At 54.0% G+C, this 17,967-nt stretch overlaps 2 protein-coding genes across 2 annotated transcripts; one reads left to right on the forward strand and one right to left on the reverse strand.

Annotated features, from left to right (window-relative positions):
• Window positions 1-10,979: 10,979 nt before the first annotated feature.
• SSTR4 (somatostatin receptor 4) lies at window positions 10,980-13,224 on the forward strand. The gene is made up of 2 exons (XM_063391307.1): window positions 10,980-11,298; window positions 11,697-13,224. Exon 2 carries the CDS (start codon window positions 11,744-11,746, stop codon window positions 12,971-12,973), a length of 1,230 nt encoding a protein of 409 aa, XP_063247377.1. The 5' UTR covers window positions 10,980-11,298; window positions 11,697-11,743; the 3' UTR covers window positions 12,974-13,224.
• Window positions 13,225-13,734: 510 nt separating this feature from the next.
• On the reverse strand, window positions 13,735-17,308 carry THBD (thrombomodulin). The gene has a single exon (XM_063391306.1). The coding sequence runs from the start codon at window positions 17,198-17,200 to the stop codon at window positions 15,533-15,535; it is 1,668 nt and encodes a 555-aa protein (XP_063247376.1). The 5' UTR covers window positions 17,201-17,308; the 3' UTR covers window positions 13,735-15,532.
• Window positions 17,309-17,967: the final 659 nt, after the last annotated feature.

Genomic DNA, 17,967 nt, shown 5'->3' on the forward strand with positions numbered 1-17,967 from the left:
GCATGTTAATTCCAGTGATTTTGGCCTCTTAAATCCAGTGTTTTGGGGGGCCACTAAAGGCAGCATCCTTGGGCTGCTAAATCCAAGTGCATTTCCGGGGAAGAGCTGTTCTGCAGAGGGATGGAAAAGCTCTGTGATGGCGGCAGCTCCAGCTCTCTCCAAACATTTCTCCCCCCTCACACAGATTTTTTTTTCCCTCAGAGGAAACAGTGCCCAAATCAACACCCGCCCCAGGAACAGTTTTCCACGGATCAGACGGCACTTTCTGCTGGAAAAACTTCCAATCAGCTGCATTCCCGAGCTGGGCTTATTTTTCACAGTTTTCTGAGTGCGTTTTGTTTTGGTGCCAGAGTAAAGAGCTGCAGGGACAGACTCCAGGCCAACCTGCAGCAGCAGCATCCTCACTGGATTTTGGGAAGGAGAGTGGGCTCTGACCTACATTCTCAACTTCGAAAAAGACAGGTTATCCCTTAACATCCCACTATGCTTCTCCTTGAATATGAAGTTGAGATTTGGAGGCCGAAGGAAAACCACCCTCTCCCCCAAAAGCAGCCTCCGGCTGTTTTGCAGCTCCGGCTGTTTTGCAGCTTCCCAATCCCTTTTCCAGAGGGTGGAACAACCTTAACCAGAGCTTTTTAAAGCTCTCCCACCTCTGCCTCCTCTCTTCCTCCAGCTTGGTGTCCCGGCGGCGGCAGAACAAGACGGCTACAGAGCCCGCTGGAAGCCGGTGGCGCGGAATACACTGGGAGGCCTCTTTTTTCCTTGGAAAATATTTCCCTGCCGCAGGCTGCGGTGACAGCAAACATTCCTGCCGGGGCTGGCGCGGGGAGGCATCACTCTGCGGGATGGCTGGGGCTCCCGGGGCGGCTCCAGCCCTTCCCTTCCCAGGGTGCAATCCCGCTGCTGTTCCCAAGGGATCTGGGCCCGGCCGCACAAAGGCTTTTTATGCTTCAAGCACTCGGGGTTGTTTTTCCAAGGGGGAAAAGAGGAGCTGGTGTGGCCCCCTGGGAATATCCAGGGGAGCCCTGGTCGCTCTGTGTCCCCTCGGCTCACCAGGAAAAAGGGAGGACTGTTAAAAAAAAACACCTCGGATCCGGAGCAGGGAAGTCAGGGCTGTGGTTGTGAATCAACAGAGCTGCTATTTCCAGCTTTTTGGGAGCAGGGATGGTGCCTCCCCTCCGTTGGACAGGTGTGTGCCAAGGGATTTGGGGAGCTGCCAGAATGGTGGCACGTGGCACACGCTTGGATTTGTTCCTTCTGTGAGCTTCCATGGGCAATTCCAGTTCTATGGAAGAAAAGCCATGGGGATCCCAGGAACTCTGCTGGTACCAATCCAAAGGGCTCAGCTGGACCACAGCAGGAGCTCCTGGTTTTCCTTCTCTTTTACAGCAAGGAAAAGCCATTCCCTGGGGCCATGCAATGATTCCGGTCCCACCCTGCCCTCATCCCACAGGGAAGCAGCGAGGTCTCCACTTATCTGCAGGAGCAGCCTCCCTGTCTCCATTCCCAACATTTCCAGCCCCATTTTCCAGCTGATTCAATCTCTGCCGAGGAGACAGAACTTCCCAAGGTCTCCCACCAGGACTGAATTCCACTCTGGAGAGGACCCAGAAACACTACACAGCTCATCAGTCCCGGCTCCACTTGGGAATAGTGGGGCTACTCCTTATCTCCAGAGATAGTGGCTGGGGATGTGCTGGGAGAGTCCTCATCCACCGGGATTTACCTGATGGGGCACTGAGATTCTGGTTTATATTTTGGGGTTTATCCCAGCTTTCACTGAAAGGGTGCAGTCACATCTGAATTTTCAGGGTGAGGGTGCCAGAGCATCCAAATTTCCACACTGAGCATCCCGATTTCCACAACGAGCATCCCAACTTTCACTGGAGCACACAACTTTCACTTCAGCCCCTTTTCCCCCTCCACTTCCATGACAAAAGACCCCCTAATGGGATAACATTCCCAATCCACAGGCACCATCCCTGCCCTGTGAGGCATCCCTGCATCCCGAACTTCCACTCCAGTGCTTGCCCTTTTAGGCTTGGGCCGTGGGGAGGGGGGGTGTTGTTTCCCACTGGTTTTCCCAGCTGGCTGGGAAATCGGGATGCAGCCATGACCCCCTGAGTGCCAATCCCAATCTCTGCTCCCATTAACACCTCATCAGCTCCCGGGGATCCCTGCAAACACAGCGCCGCTATCCAAGGAAATCCGCAGGCCTTGTGATGCAGAGCCCCCGGAGCGGGAAGAGGATGAGGAGCGGGATATTTCCTGGCCCTTGGATGTGCAGCTACTCCCAGGGCCGGCACCTCAGTGGGCAAACAACACCTGGGAGAGCAGGGAAGCCAGGATGTGGATTCAGGAAGCATCCCTGCATCCCGCTGCTCCATGGAGATGCTAACAGGCTCCCCATTATCCCGGCTTCCCGCTGCTTCCGCCACGGGATGGTCCCGCTGCTCCCGCCACGGGATGGTTTCGCTGCTCGATAAGGAGCAGCGCGAGGGGCTCGGCTGGTACCCAGCCACCGGCCTTGGGAAGGAAGGGAAGGAGGGATCCAGGATTTATTCCTGCGGTCAGGAACAAGGCGCTGACAAACAGCCGCCGCTGCCACCTCCTTTGTTGGGAATGCTGCAAGAAGCATCCGGAGGCTGCGGCGGAGATAAAGCAGCCTGACAGCTCCAGGGAGGTCAGGGCTGGGAATTCAGGATGCTCATCCATCCCTGCTCACCGGGAACGGAACAAAATTAGGGAGGAAACATCCGCTGGAGCACCCCCAGCTCATCCTGCTGCTGCTGGATCCATCCCGAAGGATTCAATCCCTGCAATCTGCTTCCACTTCCCCATGACATCACCTGCAGGCTCTCCCAGAAAATTCTGATACACAGGGATCCTTGAGTCCCACTCCTAGGCACCCCAGAATTCCACCCTGTGCCTGAAGGCATTTTCCAAGCATTTCCTAAACAGGATTTGCCTATGGAAAACCTTTGGTGACCCAAAAAGGGGATTTTTGGCAAGGAATGTCCATGCCAAGGATGTGTCAATGGGCATGAAGCATGGGACACACTTCCCATGCCAAGCTACAAAACATTCTTATGGAATTTTGTATCTCGCTGTGCTGGAGCCTGTGCCATTTGGAAAACTGGGAAAGGGGAATCAAACCTCAGGCCGGCTGGAGTAGGATGCTCAGAATCCCTCGGGATTGATCCCTGATGGAGCTTGGGATGGGAGCCAGAGGCAGCATTCCCATTATTCCCATCACTCCCTAGGAAAGTGAGTATTGCACCCTGGAAAGGCAAAAAAGTCTGGCTCACACTCAGGATTTATCCAGAGGGAGACATGGAAGGTCCAAAGGGAAAATCAACCCATTTGGAAGCAAAAAGGGAGCAATTCCTGTTATCTCCCAGTGCGCTCCAGCTGAGTGATGAAATCAAATGATCATCCCACGTTCCGGGCAGATAACGCCTTCTCAATCCCTCAAAATCAGCTCCCACTGGTGGATTCTCCATGCTGGAATTTCAACAAAACTCCCAGAGCTGCCTTGTTCCAAGAACAGGTGGGTTTTTGGGAAGAGCCAGTTCAGGAGCTTGGTGTATCCCATGGGAGGGGCAGGGATGGGAATACTGGAGGGATCAGCCCCATCCCCTCCCTCCTCCCTGAAGGAATTGTGTGATTCCAGGTGCTGACATCATCAGGGAGTTCTGCCCTTCGGCTCCCAGGACAAGGCAAACCCCAAGGCACATCCCAAGGGTTTCCCTGCCATCCCATCCTATCTCGGTCTCCTCCTACAGCACTTCCCCATGGGAAAAGCAGCTCTACCTGTGGGCTGCTGGAGCCTCCAGGGCTGGAAAACCCACATTCCATCTATCCCAAATCCTTTGGGATTCCAAGTCATGGATGAGCAGAGCCCAAACTCCATCTCAAACTGGGCCCTCCCATAAGGATAATTTTCCAGGAGTTTCCCAGGTTTCAGTTTAAAATATCCCGAAATATTCCCCAGACACAGAATCCAATGTTTTGGGAATAAACGCATGTGAAGCATCATTTTTAAAGGAAAATCATGGAGTCACAGTAGATTTAAGGATGGAAACATCCAACCATTCCCTCACCACTAAACCACATTCCCAAGTTTTAAACCTCTGCAGGAACTTAGATACCTGAGCATCTGTGCCAGAGTTTTCCAACCTTTTCCATGAGAGATTTTTCCCTAAAATCCATGGAAAAGAGAAGGTTGTGTCCCATCGCTCCCTTAGACATGGCCACACCTCCAGCACTCTCCCATTGCCCCCAGTTTTGCCTCCCAAGGATTTATCCCAGAAAAAGAGATTAGTTCCCTTCCCAGCATTCCTATTATCGCAGAATTCAGTGGACACCTCGCCAGGTGGGAGCTGCTGACGGCCGTGCTTGACTGAAATAATTTTATTTGAACACAATTCCCTGTTTCAACATTTTTAAGGAGCAGGGGTTTATTTAAGATGGATTCAGTTTTAATCAGTTTAATGGGATTTTCTGGTTTTTCATGGAAGCGCTTCCAAATGGTCCTGATTAACTTTTCCGAATCAATACGCTTAAGGGCAAAGCATACAATTATCCCAGCAAATGAGTTCCTCCTTGGATCCTGATGGAGTTCTGTCTTGGATCTGGACCTGGATTCCCTTCCCTGGCTTGTATTCCATGAGGGAAAGAGGCAGCACCCCAAGGATCCCTTTCCCAACTCATATTCCATGAGGAAAAGGGAGGATCAGACCCAGTTCCCCTTTCCCAGCTCACATTCCCTAAGGAAAAGGGGCAGCACAGGTGAAAATCAGAACCTGGATCCCCTTCCCCACATTCCCTGAGGAAAAGGAGCACCACAAGCACTGGAATGCCAGAAGAAAACCTCTGGCTCTTGCCTCACCTTTCACATCCCAGTTTTTATTCCAACACAGTAAACACCCCAAAAATGCCCAAATCCCTAGAAAAGCTGGGTTGGGATCAGCCCTGATACTGGCACTGGGATAACCTTAAACTACCCCACAGGATCCTATATTCCTGTTATCCCAATCCAAACACAGATGTGGGATCGAGTCCAACTTCCATTCATCTGCAGGCCATGGATCACATCCTGATTCCCATTTATTCCTGCCAGATCCAATATCCCCTGGCTTTTGGCAAGGTGCAGTGTTTTTCTGAACTTCCCAAGGTGCAGAATTCTTTGGGAAATGTCAGAGTTCCTGGTGGATTAAGCAGGAGCCGGAGCAAACAGGAATGACATTATTGTAATTCCTGCTGTGCTGGGTCATTTTCCTGCGATATCATGGCTCTCATCCTAAATCCTACTCCTTGCATCATCCTTCCCATTCCGTGCCCCCAGGTTTTTATTTATTCATCCCATGGATAAAAGCAAAAAGAAGGAAAAGAGAATTTCCTTCCTTTTTCCTCGCTTTTTCCTTCCTTTTCCCTTCATTTTCCCTTCCTTTCCTTCCTTTTTCCTTTGTTTTTCCTTCCTTTCTTCTTTGCATTTGGGTGAATTCAAACCCCACTGAAATTCCAAGTTTTTAAAATATCTTTTTAGGGAAATATTCCCAAATTTCCCCAGCAAATCCTGCATTGTTATAAGAATCCACAGCAGCAATTCCCAGCACATTCCCAGCCATGGGATCAAAGGATCTGAATATGGAATTGATACCGGGAAAAATCAGGCCCCTTGGCAGAGCCAGGACCATCCAGTCCCTAAAATCCAGCCCTTCCCACTGCTCCGGGAACAGGGAACAACCCCTACCAGGGCAATATGGATTCACTGCTTTTTTAGGGAATTCTGGCTTCTTCCAGGATATTCCCAGCTTCCCTTTGGGGTTTATCCCTCTCCTTGTCCCACCAGCTGCTCCAATCGCCCAAACCAGTGGCAAATCCATGTTTTCCTGTTTTTTTCTGTGGGATCCACCAGCTCACAGAGGATTCCTCAGGGATGGGATCCATCCCTCACATTCCCTCTTCCCACCAGGATCAGGTTTGGGGCTTGCATGAACCACATCCTGGGGAATCAAAAGCTTGGGAATTGCCACCCTTCCTGAACTTCTGGCAGAGGATGGGTGCAGGGATACAGGAGGAAAACACTCCTGGAGTTGAATTCCATGGGATATCCAAAGGGAGGGCTCTTCCTCGAGGACACAGGGATTCTGGGAAGGGATTGGGAACGCCGGGACATTCTCTTGGGAATGCTGCTCCAGCCCAGTTTGCACCAGGGAATTTTTTCCCACCCAGCTGGTGCAGGGGCAGAGCCGAGTGGGAAAAGCCAGATTTAAGTGAAAATCACTCCTGGAAAAACAGGAAAACCGTGGAAAGAGACAACTAGGATCTTCCAGCGGTTTTTCCAGTTGTTTGCAGATGAATTTAAAGTGGCAGTGGTGCCATATAATGGGGGGGTTGGGGGGGTGGGGGTGGGGCGTGGCTGTGATGGCTGTTTCCTCATGGATGAGCAGCTGGGATTTCCGGGAAAACCTTCTCCTCTCGGGAGCAACTCAGGCTGCAGTAATGGCTGGAAAAGGAGAGAATCCATGGATTTGGGCAGGAAAAGAAATCAATGCCTGAATTAAAAGAAGGAGCAGCTTCCCAGTGAGGGCGTATCCAAGGTTTCCAGGTGTTCCAGCCCATCCCAGTTTCCCCATCCCATCTCTGGGGGTATGGGTAGCTTGCCGGCTCCCTGATTTCCTCCCTCTGGAGCTGCTCCAGCTTTTCTATTTCTGGCCTCCATTCATCCCCAGCTGGCTTTCCATAAAAATTCCCAGTGCCTCAGACCTGGCAGCCAGGAAAACCTCCAGGAGTCCATAGGAAGCGGCAAAGCCTCTGGATCCTGTGATCCAAAATTATTGTGGAATGAGGGAGTGGGGAGGTGATGTCAGCCTGGATTTTGGGTGGATAATGAATCCCTCTGTCCTGGCTCCATCCTGTTCTTCCTAAAAATTTACCACAACCACAGAGGGAGAATCTTGGAAATATTCTGGGATTTCATATGCAGCTGTCGCTGCCTTCCTTCTATTCTGTATTCCCAGTTCTTTCCCTTTCCATAAGTTTTGGGATACAGAGATCCCAGCAAGGAGAACCACACCTTATTCCCAGCCCAAATTCCCACAGAATTTGCTTCCCAGTGTTCCTTTGCCATTCCCAAGTTGGAAATCCAAGTTCATCCATTGCTGTTGAATCCAGCAGGATTCAGGCAAATTCCAGGTGCCATTTCAATATTAATCAAGATCCCTCTGAACCTGTGAGGATTTTTTCCAGCAGATTTATGAAAAAGAGCCAGAGAGAATTGCCTCATCATCCCCAAATTCCTTGGGAGCTGAGGATCCTTGAGGCTGGGATCAGACTGGAGCAGGGACAAAGATAATTCATGGACTGGTAAGAGCCACTGGAGCTTCCCTGCATTCCTTGTACATGGCCCCATCCCAAAGCGGAGCTGGATCTACTCCTTATTCCACTCCACAATCTTGGGATCCCTGAGCTTTGGGACACCATGGTTGTCCCCCATCCCTGCATCTTGATCCCCCATCCCAGTGAGAATTTTTTTGAGGAGCAGACACAGGAGCATTGAGCAGGGTCTGGAATGTGGCAACAGCTGCCAGAGCCCAGGAGCTCCCGGGAAAAGCGCCAGGCCCGGAATAAGGAACTCCAGTGTGGATCCCAGACTGGATAAACACGTCCCAGCTCCCACCTGGCATTGAGAATGAGGCCCTGACCTCTGGCTCCACTTCCCGATGGGATAATGCTGCCTCCTCTCCCACCGGGAAAGGGAAACGGAGGCTTTGACACTTTTCCCAGGTTTTCCACGGAGAAAACAGCAGGAAAATACCCTGAGGAGCAGCCATGGATCCACAGAAGCGACATCCAGGATCCGAACACCATCAAAATTTCAAGCTTCCTGAATTTTTGGGAGATATTCACTTTATAAATTCCTAAACTGGATAAATCCTTTTTTTTTTTTCTTATCATTCATCCTGGGATTCTCCCAAAGTATTTTTCCAATATATTCATATACTACACAGGAATTTTTGGGAATTCCTTTACTTCCCAAAAAAAATCCTGATTTTTTTTTTCCTCAGGATGGAGCAGAAGGCTCCAAGTTAAGAAGGGGAAAAGCATGGGGAGTCTCAAGTTTGTTACCCAGAAGACAAGGTCAGATTTTGGCCAAGAAACTGTTCCCAATCTAGGTTTTCACACAGTTCCCAAAAAATTGGGAGTTAAGGAGGGAAAAAAAAATATTCAAAATTGGCTTTTATAGAATTTGGGAAGGATCCTATTCCCACAGTTCTTGTCTTTCTTGGGAATGCCTTGGAGATTTTAATCAGCCTTAAAAAAAAATCCAGAGGAAAAGGATCGAACATTTCAAAACATCCCAAATCCCAGGATTTTGCGGCTCCCAGGAGAGGGCAGCAAATCTCCACGTTTCAGGCTGTCCTCGGGAAAATCAGGAAGGGCGGGGGAAGGGCGGGGGAAGGGCGGGGGAAGGGCGGGGGAAGGGCGGGGGGAGGGCGGGAGGGGGAAAAGGGGAGGAAATTTGGGAGCAGCCCATGGAATTGAGGCTGGATCACTGTCCTTTAGGATCCTTTCCAGATATTCTTGAATTTTGTGGAATTCGTGGATTCCGAATTGTTGGAGGTTCACGGAAGATCCAGGGGATGGAAAAGTGATTCCATAGGGGATTTATCTGGAAAAGGGGAGCAGGGCTCTTTAAATAGGAATTCCTCCAGGAAAATCCCACCTCATTTAGGGGTTCATTATTTCCCAGCATCCAAAGTCTCCTTTCTACATCTCCTGCTTTTTCCAAATCCTTGGTGTGGATTTGGGATCCAGCCCCGGTGAGAAAGAAGGACAGGGATCCCTGGACAGGTATAATGGGAATAAAGAGGAAAATTAACTGGATTCCAGGTTAAGGAGAGCTGAACAATTCCCTTGGACATCGGGAAAATCAAAATCCACTAAATCTCAGGATGGTTTCCTTGGAATTCCTTGACTTAGAGGCTCCCTAAAAACCCTGGATCTTAAAATCACAGAACTGCTGATCCAAGATCCACGGATTCCTGTGGAACCACCAAGCAAATCCCACTTTTCCCTCAGCATCAGAGCAGGTTCTGAGGTTGGGATCTGAGCTTCTGAGGGTGGGATTGAGGAGAATCCAAGGACTTTTAGGAGTTGGGCTCTCTGCAGGTCCTTTCCCATTAGGGATATCCCATGGGTATTTTATGGATGCTCCTGGAATGAGAAGCAAGCCAAAACTTCCTAATCAGAGCATCCCTATCCCACAGCAAGTCTCCAATCACCTGGAATTGTCCCGCTGAAGCCAAGGTTATTCCTGCTCCTCCCAACCCAGAATTTTCCATGGAATTCTGGGATCACTGCATGGCCCAAATCCATGGCAGAGTTTCCTCCTTTACAGTAAAGAAGCTTTTAAAGGTTTCCTGTTGCTCTGGGAGGTAGAGGGGCCCCACAGAATCTGTGGCTGCTTCCATTGTTTAATTACATGTTTTCCGGTTTCCGGCTGCAGTGGGAACACCCAGAGCTCACGGGCTGGCACCCGGGAATTTCTGTGTCAGCACAGCATGATCCCATTGTCCTTTATCCCACTGGAACACCCCATGGAATTGGGGGTGGAGATGGGGTGCTAGCATTCCCTGGATCCTGGGTATTTCCAGCAAGACCAGTGCCAGCTGCACCATTAACCACGGTCATAGATTTAAGCAGTGAGGAGAAAATCCACCTGTTTTCCCAGGATTTCCAAGCCCATTCCCAGGAGTATCATGTGGATGTTTATCCTTATTCCCAGCAAGGCAGTCGGCCCCCAAATGGGGTCATCCAGCCAGCTCCAAGTTCCCAAAAATTTCCAGTGTTGTGATTTTGGGAGGACTGAAGCAAGTTTGCTCCAGCATTTCCTGGCCAGGATTGGCACAAATTGGATAAGGAACATCTGAGGAAAAAGGGAATGTTGGAAAAAAGGAGGATCTGGGGAGATTTCATTCCCTACCACTCCATGACAGGAATTAGGTGGGAATTGGGCTCTGCTCCCAGGGAATAAAAGATGGGATAAGATGGAATGGCCTCAGGGGAGGTTTAGGTTGGATATTGGGAAAATTTCTCTCCTAGGGTAGTGGTGGAGTCCTTCTTCCAGAATGGGTTTAAATCCATGTGGATGTGGCACTGGGGGTCCTGGATCAGTGCTGGTTTAATGTTGGATTCCATGATTTTAGAGGTTTATTTCAATTTCAATTTCAATTTCAATTTCAATTTCAATTTCAATTTCAATTTCAATTTCAATTTCAATTTCAATTTCAATTTCAATTTCAATTTCAATTTCAATTTCAATTTCAATTTCAATTTCAATTATTCCTTTGTTCCATGACTCTACTACTATTTGATTCCATGATTCCATGACCTGGGCTGAGCTGCTGCCAGGGATTTTTTGGCACAAATATTCCTAGATCCCTCTCATCCAAAAAAAAAACACCCCAAAACCCCCCAAAATCAGATTTTTTTTAAAAACCCCCAAAGATGGAATTTCCTCCCATTTTTACTCCTTGCATTCCCAATTTCAGCACAGACTCCGAATTGGGGTGGAATTCCCGGTGGATTTGGATGTGGGGCCAGGCCGAGCTGGTCCTCACCTCTCCAAACCCGGAATCCCGGGATGCAGTGCCGCAGGAAAGGAGCTCCAGGGGGAAGGATCCGAGGGCCCTGCAGCGCAGGGCGCAGGGAAGACGGGAATGCGCGGCGGGAACGCGCATCGGGAATGCGCGGTAGGATTGCGGGATGAGGGATGCGTTGCCAAGGCAACCATTCCTTCATCTCCTGCCTCCCCCCGGAGCCGCGGGGAGATGCGAGGGCGGGGTGCGGGACTGGGGATGTGGGATTCGGGATTTGGAATGCGGGAGGGGGAATCGGGTTGCGGATCCCGCCCTCCGCAGCGCCGGGAGGGAGCCGCTGGAACGGGAATGCTCCGGCCGGGAGCCGCAGGACAGCGCAGCCCGGCGGGAGGAGGGCGGAGGGCACTGCGCTGTTTTCCAGCGGAAATCCTGGAGCAGAAAGTTGCGTCGCGTTTATTTTTTCACGGAAAGCCGATGCCTGCGGCGTAGGGATGCGGGAGAGGGGAAAGATCCCGCATGTCGACCCCTGCTCTGTCTTTCGCTTTAAAAGGTCCGTATCTTCTCAGTCATCTGATCCAGGTCAAGCAGGACTTTCCGTTGGCGACAGATCCCACCAGAGCATCTTCCCAGAGCCTCTGCTTCCCCCCGGTGGGAAGGCGTGATGCTCCTTCAATTCCTGGAATACTGAGAGGTAAAATATTCCCGGCTGGCTTTCTCCTTGACGGGGTGAATGAAACCCCGGAGCTTTGTGGGGGCTCCTTAAGGTAGATGGCATTGATTCCCAGGCCAAATGGGGATTGGTTCCTAGGCCTGGTTGGGATTGAATCCCAGGCCAGGTTTGGATTCCCAGGCCATCCCACCTGGTTTGAGGAGCCCCATGCAGGCTTAATTCCCACCCCACCCCACAGCCTCTGAGATCCCAAAAAACCAGGATGCTCCAGTCTGAGGAATGATGTGGAGGTGTCCGGGCAGGGAGGGGGTTGATGGAAGGAGTTGGAGGGTGGTGGATGGAGGTTCCCAATCTGGGGGGGGATGTGGACACCGGTATTTCCGTGCCTCACAGCCCTCACTCCTGTGCCCTGCCTGCAGGTTGACCCCATTGCCAGTGCTCTGTTGTCCATGGATCACCTTCCACCATGAGCACAGACGTGGAGCAGCTCCTGGCAGCCGGAATTCCCCTCTGGAGCATCTCCAGCTGGGCCGGCTCTGAGCCACCCCCCCACAACAGCACAGCAGTGGCAGCAGGAGAGGCCGGCCGGCCCCCGGCAGCCCCAGAGCGCAGCGGGAGTGCGGCAGAGATTGCGGGCATGGTGATACTGCAGTGCATCTACGGCCTGGTGTGCCTGCTGGGGCTGCTGGGCAACGCGCTGGTCATCTTTGTCATCCTGCGCTACGCCAAGATGAAGACGGCCACCAACATCTACCTGCTCAACCTGGCCATTGCCGACGAGCTCTTCATGCTGAGCGTGCCCTTCGTGGCCACAGCAGCAGCGCTGCGGCACTGGCCCTTTGGCCGTGCTCTCTGCCGGACTGTGCTGGGCGTGGACGGCCTCAACATGTTCAGCAGTGTCTTCTGCCTCACCGTGCTCAGCCTGGACCGCTACATCGCCGTGGTGCACCCGCTGCGCGCCGCCTCCTACCGCCGCCCGCGCGTCGCCAAGCTGGTCAACGGCGGCGTGTGGCTACTGGCACTGCTGGTGGCCTCGCCCATCCCAGTGTTTGCCGGCACAGCGGTCACCCGTGACGGCCGCGCAGTGGCCTGCGACCTGCTGTGGCCCAGCCAGGCGTGGGCGGCCGCCTTCGTGGTGTACAGCAGCGTGCTGGGCTTTGTGCTGCCCGTGGTGGCCATGGCGCTGTGCTACCTGCTGCTGGCCGGCAAGATGCGCGTGGTGGCGCAGGGTGTGGGCTGGCAGCAGCGGCGGCGCTCCGAGGGCAAGCTGACACGCCTGGTGGTCACTGTGGTGGCCATGTTTGTGGTGTGCTGGCTGCCCTTCTACGTGGTGCAGCTGCTGGAGCTGCTGCTGCCTGGACGCCTGGACGCCAGTGCGCACAATGCCTCACTGCTGCTCAGCTATTCCAACAGCTGCGCCAACCCCATCCTCTATGGATTGCTCTCCGAGAATTTCCGCAATTCCTTCCATGGCGTGCTGCGTCGCTGCCGCGATGCTGGCCTGTGCTGCTGCCGTGCCGCCGATGGCAACGGAGGGGATAGCGAGGATGAGGAGGAGCCGCTGGATTACTGCGCCGCGCCCCGCGGGGACACCAAGGGCTGTGTGTGCCCCCCAATGCCCTGCCAGCAGGACCCCCTGCGCCCCCAGCCCTGCTGCACGCCTGGGGCCCTCCTCCCCAAAACCACCCCCTTCTAGGGCAACCCAAAATCGGGGATGAAAGGGGATCCTGGATGGGAAGGGCCTTCCATGCCGGGTCTGATCGCCGGTTGTGCTGCGCTGCTCTCCAAAATAAAAAGCCATAAGACTGGCCTGGGATGGAGTGAATTCCATGGACTGAGTGGTTATTGCTGTTTTTCTGGCATCCAGGAGCCTTCACCACAGATGGGGAGGATCCCAAAATCTTATGGAGCACATGGCCCTTCTGAGTAATAAATAATTAATTCCCATTTCTTCCCAAGAGAGAAGGAGACACTGGGAAAAATCCCAAAGCCTGTCGGCTCTGCTGAATCCACAGGAGAATGACATTCCACCATACACACCTCCCTCCCCCAAATTCCTGGGATTTTAGCACACCGAGGACCAAATATCCCACCCATCCCCCCCACACACACACCCCAGCCCCCCCCAAAAAAAAGAAAAAATAAAAAAAAATCAGGAAAACCAAATTTTGATGAGCTTGGAACCCCAAGATAAGGAACAGCACATGGAGGTCCCATGGAACAAGCCATTTCCAGCTTATTTGGGGTTTAACTTTGTCCTTGGAATGGTATCGGTGTTGTCCATTATTTATGGCTCATTTCTTCCATTTTAATTCCACTATTAAGGGGAAGTAATCAGTTGGGAATGTTTTCATCCCAGTGCTGCCCTGAATGATCTGAGGTTTTCCAGAAGGTTTTCCAGAATTTCTGAAGGAATTTTTGGGAAGGGGAGAAAGAACACTCCCTGAGCAGTTCCTCTAAACCAGACTGGCAAAGCTTTATTGGCATCTACACAGGATCTCCACGAGACAATTCCATCACACAGGGTAAAATTCCAATAAATAAATAAGGATTTACAAATGGGCTCCGGGGTTGGGGGGAGGGGAGAGAGGATAAAACAGGGAGTGTCGGGAATTCAGGACTTCAACATGTAAGGAAGGAATTTGTGATAAGATAAAACTCCGCAGTGGGAATTCGAGATAAGAGGGCAGGAGGGGATTTTGGGAGTGTGGTAGCAAAACCTCAGATCCACCCAGGAACAAGCTGGGGTTTGAGCTGGATAGTGAGGACAGATCCATGGGTAGCAGATCCTTCAGGTGGGATGATGCCTTTTAGCAAGATCTTTCCACTCTCAAACCCTATCCTTTCTTTCTCTTCCTTTTACTTGGATATTTTCACAAGTGACACCTTTATATTTTGATATCTTTTTCTGGGTAATCACGGATAATTATGGGTAATCACAACAGCTCCCTCCTTCCCACTGCAGCCAAACTGTCCTAAAATAAACCTGGCACATCCACAGATTTACAGCCCTCACTCTGTATGGTTTGACTTTAATCCATCCCAAGGGATCCATGGACACGACCTTCACTTACCCAGCCTTCGGGATAATGACCTTTTAGGAAAACTACAACACCTCTATTTTGATTTTCCTGGGAATTTGCAGTGGAGGTTTAGCATTTCAGGGGGGATGCTGCATGCTGGGAAGTTCATAGCGTGGGAATGGAGACTGTAGGGGAACAGAACCCCCTGGCTCTGATCCCAGGCTTCCAAGACTTCTGCCACTCCAGGATAATATTTCACTGGCATAGAGCTGCCGGCGCTCGCTCCAACGTTCCTGCCCCAAAGACAGCCAGAGCAGGACCCCCTCTGGCTCCCCAGGGAAGGATGGAGCTGGAAAACCAGATCCTTCTCCAGAATTCCCCCCCATATCGTGCCTGAGAATGAGCGACGCACTGGATCCCGCCCCGTGGGAATGTTTTGTCTTGGGATTAGTCAGCCCTGCACGAGGGAACAGGGGAAATCCCTGTGGGCGAGAGAGGTCATAAAAATATCCAAAATCCAACAATTTAAGGCAACAACAGCAGAAAGTCATGGAAGGAACTGGATATGGCTCTGCAGCACCCCCAACCTTTCCTACACAACCCACCTCGACAGCCCTCATGTCCCTGTTTAACCTCCACATCCCGCAAAAAATAATGAGAGGGGATGGGAATTAGGAATTTGAGTCCCACCTTGGTGGCACAGAGCCGGGTCTCTGTTCACCAGTGGCTTAAGGTGACAAGTGCCTCCCACAACATCTTCGTTCCTCCTTCCCTCAGCTTAAAACAAACAAACCCCATCCCAAAGAAAAGCAGGAGCCTCCCAGCTCGGGAAAACCATCCAGCCCAGGGGAGGGGGATTTGGGTCGAGGTGTTCTTCCAAAGTCCCCGCCTTGATCATCCCGGGCTCTCATCCCACGGATTTAGAGTCACTACCACATGGAACTGTTCCTTCTGAGTTTTTCCTTGAGGTTTTCCCGAGCGCCGGCTCGGGGAAAGCCGAAAGCCAGGGAAGCGGGAAAGGAGCGGGAGCAGAGCAGCCTCTGGGTGTTCTGTTGTCCCTGCTCTCCGGCCCCAGCATTCCAAGACCCGGCTGGGAAGCAGCCAGTATTTCTGGGAGCTGGGCGATCACAGCTTTTCCCGAATTATCATTCAAAAATTCCAGCCGGGGGCCAGGGGATAGGGAATAAATGTCACCCAGTTCGGCCTCCCAGTGTCCGTCCTGTCCGCTGTTCTTACGGCTTCTGTGCGGAGGGGACGGGCTGAAGTCCCAGCTCCTTCTCGTGGGGGCCGCTGTATTTGTAATCCATGGAGCCGTGGGAGCAGCAGCGCTTCCTGGCCAGGTGGAATCCCAGAGCCAGCAGGGCCAGGAGGCTCAGGAGGGCACCGCCGGCGATGCCCACCAGCACCCCGGGGTGCAGCTGCTCCGCTTTCGGCGGGGGTCGGCTGGGGACGCGCGTGGGCGGAACGGGCTCGAAATCTCCCGAGAAGGGTTCCTCGCCATCCCCGTCCAGGATAGGAATGCAGTCGACGCCGTAGAGGTGGAAGCCGTGGGGACAGTGGCACTGAAATCCGCCGGGAGTGTTGGTGCAGTTGAACTCGCAGTGACCACTGTCGCACTCATCCACGTCCACGCACAGCTCATCGCCGTCCAGCAGGAAGCCCTCGGGACACTCACAGGCCCTGCCGGCGTCGCACACGGCCGGGCACTCGGTGGCGTTGCAGTGCAGGCGGCAGCGGGTGGCATCCTGCGGATCCACGGCGTAGCCGGGGTGGCAGCCGCAGCGGTAGCCGTGGGGCAGCTCCTCGCAGCGCTGCTGGCACGGCGCCTCCCAGCAGGGCGGCAGGTGCTGGCAGTGCCCGTCCACCATCCTGTAGCCGCTGTGACAGTGGCACTCGAAGCCACCCTTGGTGTTCACGCACTTCTGCTCGCACGGGCCGGGCTCGCTAGCGCAGTCGTCGATGTCCTCGCAACTGATGCCGTCGGCCGCCAGCCGGTACCCGACGGAGCACATGCACACGAAGGAGGTGTCGGCCACCACGCAGTGATGCTGGCACTGTGCCCCCTCGCAGGGCGAGCGGCACCCGCGCCCGTCTGGGCCCAGCACGGCGCCCTCGGGGCAGGAGCAGCGCGGCCGCCCGCGCTCCTCCGCGCACGAACCCGCGCAGCCACCGCCGCCCAGCTGGCAGGGCCACGCTCCCGGGGTGTCGCGGCCCCAGCGCGGCCCCGCGCCGTCCTCATCCTCGCACCGCAGTTCCAGCCCGAAGTCAGGGATGAACGCCACGCTGCGCGGAGGCAGCGCCAGGAACTCCGTTCCGTGGGCGCCGAAGGGGGTGGCGTAGGTGACGGGGACATCGCGCGGGGCGGCCAGGCGGGGACAGCTGCCGCCGTAGGTGTACTGGCAGAGGAAGCCGTCGGCCGCCTCCTCGCAACGCCGCTCCTCCCAGCGCAGCTCCCGCGACACGGTCACGCAGCGCTCGCCGCAGCGCTTCCCCGACGCCGCCCAGTTGGTGTAATCGGTGCTGCGGTCGCCGGTGACCCAGCGGAAGCCGCGGAGCCGCCGATCGGGATCGGTGCAGGGCAAGGAGGGCGACAGCGAGAGCCCGAGCCAGAGATGCCCCTCGCGGTTCTGCAGCAGCAGCGCGATCGCCTCCTCGGCCACGGTGGAGCGCACGGTCATGAGGTGCCCCCCGCCCCGCTCGCAGCCCTTACTGGCGCCAGAGAAGGGCCGGGACACCCAGAACACGGCGAAACACTCGTGCTCCAGGCACTGCGCGCCCGCGGGGGACAGGTCCCGCGGCTGTGCCAGCGCCACCGTCCCGAGCAGCAGCAGCGGCAGCAGCGGCAGCAGCGGCCGCATGGCCCGCGGAGGGGGCGGCCGGCGGCGCCCCGAGCTGAGCATGAGCCGCTCCTCCCGGCCGCCCCCTTTATAGCGGCCCCGGCGGGGGAAGGAAGCGCCCGCGGGGCCAGGAGTGACTGCGGCGGTGAATCCCGGCCGGGCGCTGCCCCCGCCCCCGCCCCGCGGCCCCGGGTCCCCTCCCGCATCCTCCCGGCGGCTCCGCCCCGGCGGGGCCAGCCCGGGAGCGCGGGGGGGCCCGCCGGGGGGTCCCGAGGGAGGGATGGGGGACGCGCTGGGGAAAACAGGGTGAGTCTTGGGAAAAGGGGGAGCAGCAGCGGGATTTCGCTGGAGGGGGCCTCGGGGTGGGAGCAGTGCCGATGGGAATTGTCACCCCGCTGGGATGTCATGCAGTTGCTGCCACACTGCTGGCACTGCGGAGGTCACAGCTCAAATCCTGTGTCCAGCTCTGGATCCAGCATGGAAAGAAGAGAGGTTGGAACATGTCCAGAGGTGGGAATGGAGCTGGGAAGGGACTGGAGCACAAGGAGGAAGCTGGGAAAGGGGTTCAGCCTGGGGAAAAGGAGGCTCCAGAGGGGACTTTTTGCCTGTCCACAATCCCCGACAGGAGGGTGGATCCAGGTGTGATCAGGATCTGCTTCCAGGGAACAATGAACGGGATGCAGGGAAACAGTTTAGATTTGATTTGGGAAAACTTCTTTAATAAATAGCTAACATATAATTATATATTTCCTTCTATAGTTATATATAATTTATATAGTTCTACTATTTGGTATTATTGTTATTAAGCATTATTATGACCCTTTTCCCCA

The sequence above is a fragment of the Prinia subflava genome, chromosome 2 (genome assembly GCF_021018805.1).
Source record: "Prinia subflava isolate CZ2003 ecotype Zambia chromosome 2, Cam_Psub_1.2, whole genome shotgun sequence".
Taxonomy (NCBI): domain Eukaryota; kingdom Metazoa; phylum Chordata; class Aves; order Passeriformes; family Cisticolidae; genus Prinia; species Prinia subflava.

Bases quoted from the DNA above. Each gene is read 5' to 3' on its own strand.
- SSTR4 (XM_063391307.1), top strand. From the start codon at position 11,744: ATGAGCACAGACGTGGAGCAGCTCCTGGCAGCCGGAATTCCCCTCTGG.
- THBD (XM_063391306.1), bottom strand. From the start codon at position 17,200: ATGCTCAGCTCGGGGCGCCGCCGGCCGCCCCCTCCGCGGGCCATGCGG.